Raw genomic sequence first — 8,818 nt, forward strand, 5'->3', positions numbered from 1 at the left:
CCTCATGTGTACGCAAACTTTGAGAAATCAAATCGCGCATGGAGAGCTGTGTTCGCGTCTGTAAAATGTATGCGAACACAGCTTTCCGTGCGCTCCCATCACCATGGCTCGTTTGTCCAAATAAAACAACTAAAAACAGTGTGGGGATGGGGTATGGAGGAACGGGACCCGACTTGTAGACTTGTTAAGATTATTTTCCATGCATAACGCATGGATAGAGTGATTGGAGAGCCCTGGAGAAAGTGTCCCCACTACGCACGGTTTCGTTCCATAAGCATTTGTTTCATTCCATAAGGAGATGTAAAATAAATTAACCTACATCTAATATAAAAACACACTGTTTGGTGCGCAAAATGCCCCCCCCCCCCCCAGGATGCGCCCTAGGAGGCCACCTATCTCGTCTATAGGAAGAGCCTGCCCTGCCCCCTCGCCCAATACTCGCACCAAAATCCGATTAAACTGACAAAATTCTGAGGGGGTAGAGCCCTAGCAAAAATGAAATGTAACAAAATGAACCCAGGTACTAATGCTGAGAGTAACATCTGAATCCAAGGCAAATAATAGTTTTAACAATGTAGCTAGTTTCACGAGATGCTGTTGCGGGTACAGTGGCAAAATGTAATTCTTTCTGAACCCTCCTGAGCAGTATTCAGTCATTGTAGAACACTGTATATTCCTATGACTATGTCACTGTATATTCCTATGACTGGCTGAACGCCGGTGCTAGCTCCAGGCTGTTGGTTCATAGCAGACACTTTTTGTTACGTTTCTCTTGACACCCTAACTCAATCACAATTTGTGATTCCCCACAGTACCCTGAGATAACTGAATTAGAAAGGAATTTGTTCATTTTGCAGGCAATTAGAAATGCAGATAATACATTTATAAGTGTAGAGTTGAGAGGCAGCTTGCAAAGCTCCTCTGGGCATAACTTTTAGACACGACACTGGATATCTGCTATTAGAGTCCTTTTTATATTGACAAAATATTTTACACCCACAAGTAGGTTGTGGTTGTTTTAAACACATCAACAACCATGAGCTACTTTTTGTTGCTGTTTAGCATGTGTAGCATATCGTCTCGCTAAAATATAGACTCAAAGTTGGATATTTTCAACCTTTTTTAACTTATGTAATTGGCCAACCACTTTGCCAACACACTTTCGTGACGGAGCATGTCTGCGAGAGCAATAATGTCACAACTCAGTTAATGAATCTTGCAGCTAGGATCCCAGAAACCCATCTAGAATTTCCCCAGCTTGATCATCCAACAGCATACGGTGCTCACACGCTCCTTTGAAACTGACCAAACATGCAAGCTAACTTCTTAACCTTAGATTAACCTCATTGTGTTGATCTATGCCAATCATCTATTTACAGTACTTGTCTCAATCTCTCTGCTGCTGTGTAGTGTTATCTTATCTCATTCCCCAATTTGGAGACAGATTTTGGAACAAGTAGTTTGACAATGAAAAAAGCTTTACCTGATAATTTCTCCACCCACAGGCTCATCTAAACTTCTCCCTACCCTGGACATCAATTTATTGTTTACTCCATATAAAGGGCTCTCCCTGAAGCTTCCAGCTACCTACAGTCAGCAACCTGTAATGGATTCTGCTTGAGAGAAACCGACCCGCTTGAAGTGAGAAGTTTTGTGGCACTAACCCGTTCACCTAATTTAGATAAATGTCAATAGTTAAAGAATCACTTGACATCCTCTGGGTTGTCCCTTTTTAGGTCCCTCTCTCATCCACTTCCACGGTAGAGCTCACCAGGTGGCACATTTTTATTAGGGCTCCATTGGCTGATGTCAGAATGGAAATGAGGTAAATTTTGAACAAAAATGTTTCACTAAGTCCTAACTTTCAGGCACTCTGTGCAAAAGTGAGGTAACGAGACTCTCAATTAAGGAAAGAGTCTGACACTTTGGAGCCCCACACGCTTTCCTCCTCCCAGAGTTGTCGTCTCCCCAGCAGAGCCAGCCTACGCACCTTCATCACACATCATTTTTTTTTTCTGCCTATGGCTCTTATCTTGATCAATCTCTGCTAATCCTGAGGAAATGAAGTCAGGAAGCTTCCTTTGAAACTTTGTGTCTGTCACGAGTCTTTGTATGTGGGTTTGTATGTGAGTGTCTGAGACAGGGTTATCCCCGCCCTCCACCTCATTCTTGTCTTCCGAAGTCTTTTTGGTACATCTTGATCCGACTCTCAGTCGTGTTAAATTTTGTAGGGAGGAAGGTTTCAAATTATGCCAGGAGGCTGGCAGTGGGTTCCCCAAGCACGGAATTCCTCACGCTTCCCTGAAGCGCTATTTTAAAATGGACTAGTTTCTTTCCCCTGGGCACACTGGGAACACGGTACCACCTGGGGCGCCACACCCTGTGGCAGACACTGGTGACTTTTAAGCGAAGAAACCCTATGTCCCCCATCAGGGCAATAGAAGGCAAAACCAATGTACGGATGGAGGTGATGTCACTGGAGAAATCAAACGTGTAAGCCAGAGCCCCAGCCACAGGTTGTTTATTTATGGTCATTATTTCGTTTGTTTTACTTTTTTCAAGATTTATTATAAATATTTTACTGTGAGGTAAAGCCAAGTAAAATGTATTTTTTTTTTTTTTTTTGGTGGCTGGCTACCCAGAAATCAGAGACTTGATCCCAGCTCTTGACAAATATGTCTGGCAATGGACTTTATATTTTGTCAAGATTTGATCCTTTCCCCACAGGTGCAATTACAACAATTTGGAGTACCTGTAATGGCTGTTGAAATCTAATATAGCAGATTAATGCTACCACTGTAATGTTTCAGGCTTTCCTGGAGGGTTGAGACTCAGTGCAGGGGTGTGTGGTTGGATTAATAGACAAGCCTTCAGATTGGAATTTAATGATGTGCTGCAGAGAGCAATGACAGAACTCGCCGTCTACTGGAACACTGTTTATAGTGGGAGATTTGGAGGGTGGGTGGCACATACTGAAGCACTCAGAACTGGACTCAAAGGCCAGTCTATTAGATACACACCTGCCTGTTAACACAAATATCCTGCTCTTCCAAACAGCCATTCACATAACTGCTGTAATCAGTTTACCAAACATTCTCTTCACCCGCAGCTGAACAAATAGTGTTGTACTGAGTCAATACTAAACAATAACCATTAGCATATTGAGAACCCCGGCCTCAGTTTGATGAAACCACTCACTGACCACTCACCTTACTGTACAGGCAGTGAGGGGTGAGCGATACACCAGCCTAGAGTATACACACTTGCACAGCGAGCCATAAGGGGTCCAGCTCTTAACTGTCATCTCCTCGCCAAATACTTGCCGACATCTGACCTTTAACAAACACAGATCAGAGCGCTGCTGTTCTGATTGGGGAGCTGGGGGATGGGGGAGCAAGAGGTGGGCGGTGCAGGTCTAACGAGAGAAGCGGGGACTCCTGGGTGTCGGGGTGTTGGTCCCATTCCACACATAGCAAGAAGCCATATAAATGCCCCTACCTGTCTCATTAGCATCATGCTAACAGGGGCCTCACCAAGGAGGTGTCAGTGAGTCAGAGTGGAGGCACTTAGCATGGAGCACTTTTCTCATTTGCAAGGCCATTTATTTTCCATTTGGCTTGGTCTGATCTCTTTACCCAGCATCCCAAGTGCTTTATAAACAGTGATTGAACTCACCCTTTCATCCCTATCCCATACCCTCATCTTCCCCTCGTCTTCATAAAACTATTGTTGTGGACCCCTTCTCTGTTTTACTCTCTTTGACTCTATTTAACACCACAGAGCCATAACATCTCCCAGCAGCCTCCATGGGAGTATGGAGTCCTTTATGAATGTCAGGGTTGGTGGGGGGTTGGGGGGATGCTACTGACTGTGCAGTCAGTACCGTTTACATGCACAGCGCTACTAGTTACTTTCGTCTGAATTGCATCATGTCGTTCCCCAGGGGCCAGGCTTTGGTATGCAATGGTAAATTATTCTTTTACCATTTCTGGTTTTGTTGTGGTTCAGTGATGGTTAATATTTTGTTTGCAATAATCAACAACTAGTGTTTTATTTCCTCTGCCGTTTCTTTTTCAAGATGGGGAGAAAAATCCCCAAATTTGTGTGATTGCTGTCTGCTCACATGTTGGGGAATATTCAGAAACACTCAAACAGTCTAATACAGGGGTCGTCAACCTTTTTCAGTCTGAGGACCCCTTGGTCGATAGAGAAACAGAGCAGTTGCGGATGAAATGTTGTGTTGGATTTTGAACCTGCCCTATAATGGCATTTATAATTCCTTATTTATATACTCCGTAATGATGCTTACGTTTCCTGTGTGTTTTTATTTTAGATTTTGATTTATTATTATTTCCGTTAGTTTTGTTCCCTAAGTGGACCAGTCACGGAGCGTGACTGGTCTGTGTGAGGGGGAAAAATAAACCTCTCAAATCCATCCAAGTTTTCCCGAATCTGAAATAGTGTTTTACATGCTGTTTAATATCAATACAGTAATACAAACCATTTACCATGTGTTATTATTGAAGTTCAACATAGCAAGGTCTGAAAATTCCAACCGCCACGGACCCCCGGTCGAAGATCACTGACCTAATGTTTAGCAGGAGTTGTTGGTTTGCTTTGGAGATCATAGCAGAGGAGGGTCAAAAAGTTGGAATATACCCCTTTCCCACTGTAGCAAAAACCCGCTAACACCCACTAACATCCGGCATTTGTCATCAGTGGGTAAGGAAAAACCTGGGTTTCAGTACCAGTGCAATAGACACAGGGTTTAATTTGCTCCACTTCCGATGGGCTCTCTGAGAACAGGTCAACTCAGGTTGACCGGCAAATTATTGCCCCTTTACGATGCGAATCCTGACGTTGCCGCGTTAATAGGAATATCCATGTATCTTTCCATCATTTCATATTCTGTTTAGAATCCAAAATCAAAATAGTTTTCCTCATGGGGGACTGTGAAATGTTGTGAGTGTGGGGATCGCACCATGGGGACCACAGCGGAGAACTTCCATGCTCCCCGCCGGAAGCTCCAGCATCACCCCAAGCCGGTCCCCATTCCCCGCCGCCAAAGGGGACGGGTGCATGCACCGGCAGCATGGAGTGTCGGTGCTGCTGGTGCTCCATGCTGCTTCTATTGTAGTGTTGGGTCGTTCATGAACGATCCAAAGTTTTACAGTTTTATGTTGTTTGTTTAAGTTGCTGTCTCCGCCACTGTTCACACTGGAACCATGACACGGCCCTTTTCCGACATGTTCATGACGTTGAACGTGACACACTAGGGGAAAAAAAAAATAATTCTCCTGGCAATGGGAAAGGTGTCAATCGCCTATTTTTAGCAGGTTTATCTTATCCCCCTAATTTTAAAATTATAATAGTTGGCATGTGTGTATGTAGAAGAAATGGTGGTACACCCTTTTTTTTTTTTTCAGCTAATGCATCGCGATGCTGTAATGTGCAACTGAATTGCATTAGTATACATACTGTAATGTCATTTGTTCTCAGCTTTCTCCCTGAAAATTTATCTCAGCGAAACAACCAAATAATGGGTCATCTAGTTTTAGATTGATTTGTGCACAACCCACTTTGCGCACAGACATAACCAATTCTACAAATCTAGATAAGAAGTCCTACAAACAAAAGCGTCATGGCATCATATTTCTAAATCTCCCTATCCTCAATTTTCTCTTCTTTTGTTTTTCCTTTTTCCAGGGGACATAAACGGAAGCTGGAGGAAGCAAAGGCTGAGGAAGAGGAAGTCACAGGGGAAGGTGACGTGGTCACAGATGCCTCAGTTGGTCGAGAGAAGGGCGACAGAGAGGACAAGGAGGAGGAGGAAGAAGAGGAGGAGGAGGAGGAGGAGGAGGAAGAGGAAGTTAGCAGCTCGGAAGCAGATGAGATGGCCGCTGCCCTGGAGGCTGAGCTTAATGACTTCATGTGACGCCAGGACTTGGAAATGAGACATTCAACTCCTCAAAGTTCCTCATATAAACTCAAACTCCGCCAGTCCCGGCCCTCCTCTGTATACACCCACCCCTACACTCGGTACCTTTTTATTTTTTAATTGGCTTTTGTAACCTGTGTATGTAATTGGGACGGCGATGGAACTGCAAACAGGCGCTGCGGAGACGTCTGAACGCACTGTACAAAGAGCAACTCTCTTTACGATGCGCCGCAGTGTAAATATAATAAAGACTTGCAGATCTTTCTTTTTTTTATCAGCGTTGATACAGAAGGGGGTTTCAAAAATTGACAAAAACTTAACATTTTATCATGACGTTTGATACTTTTTTTATACGTTTTTTTTCTACTTTGATTTTTTTGAGAGAGGGGAAGAGGGAGGGAGAGAGAGAGAGAGAATTTGAATCCGCTGGTCTTTTCATGCCAAAGAGTTTGGATGGGGTGTCAAGACTCTTAGTCTGTAATGTCTACTTTAGACTTGATTCATTTTTGTCTCCTGTTCTCAACGTTTTTTTGAAGACAGGGCAAAATTCCAACCAGCAACTCTGAGGCTTCTGAATGTCTTTGCCTGGACCACATAGTCTGTTCCAACGCGGTATTTGTAATGTTTGAAACTGTTTTATGAGGTAAGAAACACCACTGTGACTCATTTAATGTCCGTTTTCCATATGGTGATGAATTGAGTCACAAAACATTGTTTTAAGTGGTCGATGTGCTTACACTGGAACTGGCAACATACTTTCTCGTTTTTTATTTTTTTCCCGTGTGTTCATTGGTTAAGTTTTCAACTAGTCCTGAACGGCATGAAGCTTGTGGATACTATGTGTAGTTCTTTTAAATTGATCCTACAGTGTCTCGACAGTAAAATCAATGTCATAATTCACAATAATTGAAGTCCGCCGCCCCCCTTTTCAGTAGACCCAAACTCCTGATTATGATACTCTTGAGTATTTGAGTATTTGGATGTCATGTAGGTGAGGTAGCCACTTATATGTCTTCAGTCTGTCTTGTTGTCTTTAGCGCCCTGTTAAATTTGAAACATCTCACTTCCTCCACTTCTACGGTCTAAACTCAAGGTCATAAAATGCCTTTGGCCAGTGTTTTTCAACCGCTGTACCACAAGACGCTTGTGGGCCCTGAGAGCTCCCGGGGGGGTGCCATGAAAACTTTACTTAAGGAAAAAAAAAAAGAATGGGCATTAGCTTGTGTTGCAACATCAAAATTCTAAGGCTGTACTAATTCATCGGTTCCATCCAGTATAGCATTATGTTCATCAAAACAAGCTCAAGTTTTACACCAAGTTGGTAGTGGGCTGTAATAATAAGCACATATACATTTCTGACGTTTGTAGTGGTTAACGGGATAGTTGTGTGCTGTGGGGTTATTTTATCGTACAAAGTGTGCCTTGGCAGAAGAAAGATTGGGAAACACTGCCTTCCTTAGGCAATTAAAATCAGACGTCCACTTGGTCCACAACATGAAACATTGCTCTTCAATATCACACCTCGGCCACTGTCGCTCCAAAAAATGTTCTATCAAAACCATGTTTTTTTTCTGTTTTGTTATTGTATTTTGTTTTTGTAATACAGAGAAAATAGTGTGTAAAGTATTTGTCAAATATATTTCCTACTTGACCCTGAGAGAGACGATACTTTCCGTATAATAATAAAGATTTTCTTTTTTTTTAAGATTGGGGTCTGGCACTTGGCTGCATTTTTGTTCTTGAGAAGCCCTGAACAAGACCAATACAGTACCTTCACCTACCTTCAGAGAATCTTGCATCAGTGTTTCCCCATCATGTCAATGCCTCAAGTTCCTGTTACTGAATCCCATATCCCTTTAATGTGCTTGACATAATCCAGTTGTGTCCTTTTAAATGATACCCCACATTAATTGCTCATTGCTACCTATATTTTCATCATAATGGCATACGCTACTTGAATACAATTAGGACGTTTTTTAACAATACTCGAGGGGCAAGAGGGGCTGCTTCGCTCAGTTAATATGCAACGTGGTCACTCACAAAATGAATACCCCCGGCCGTTAACGGCCTTGTGCGATGCAAATCAGTCCCGTTCACTGGATTGATTAATGTGCAGCAAATGCACGCAACTTGAGAGGAACCTCTCTTATTTGCACTCATTACAACTGAGACAGAGGGCCTTGTTATCTTGGTGTGTATCAGACTTTATGGAATCAAATTCATTTCACGATTGGCCAGGGTCTCGTTGAACGAGGAAGGGAAAAGGATGCTTGTTAACATCCAATTTGTTCAATTGTTATCAAACAATAGTCTTTGTTCTTCATCTAGGTTATAACGAAAGGAAGAGACATTCAGAGGAATATTTCAAATGAAATATTTTTCAATTTGACATTTATTGTGTTCAGAGGTTCCTCTGCATTAGGCAGGAGTGGTGCAGTCAGGTTTGTTACATGGAGAGAGAAAAATGATCCTAAATCACAAAATGAGCAGAGGCTTTGCGGAGGAATGTTGCATTGATTGCTGTCCATGAACCTCACATATCAATTCCGCCTCCATTTTCGATGGATACCCTCAACCGTACACTGTATCTTGAACATCCAATTTTTGAATCATCTTGGTCACCTTGTGTGGAACAGTGGAAGCATATGCATTTCCAAGGTCAAAAGTTGAAATTCACAGTCTAAATGTCCAAGAGACATTTAAAGACGGCAAGGCCTCCCATGTGACAAACGCTTTTTAAGTCCTCAACATGCTCTGCTCTAATGCCTGTGTTGTGGATGTGGAAGGATCCAGGGCAATATGGCGGTGGCAGCATTGTTTTTCCAGCTTTATACAGAGCTTCCCTGACACCCCCACTGACACAGCTGTGATCCATTAAAT

At 42.7% G+C, this 8,818-nt stretch overlaps 1 protein-coding gene across 1 annotated transcript in view; it reads left to right on the forward strand.

Annotated features, from left to right (window-relative positions):
• Positions 1-5,935, forward strand: part of ctdp1 (CTD (carboxy-terminal domain, RNA polymerase II, polypeptide A) phosphatase, subunit 1) — a gene marked incomplete at its 3' end in the record, with an annotated part of 92,365 nt that extends 86,430 nt beyond the window's left edge. Inside the window, exon 13 of the mRNA XM_080023917.1 lies at positions 5,707-5,935. Coding sequence (XP_079880043.1) covers positions 5,707-5,935 — 229 coding nt within the window. The remainder of the gene's footprint in view (positions 1-5,706) is intronic.
• Positions 5,936-8,818: the final 2,883 nt, after the last annotated feature.

The sequence above is a fragment of the Zeus faber genome (assembly GCF_960531495.2).
Source record: "Zeus faber genome assembly, chromosome: 1".
In the NCBI taxonomy this organism is placed as follows: Eukaryota; Metazoa; Chordata; class Actinopteri; order Zeiformes; family Zeidae; genus Zeus; species Zeus faber.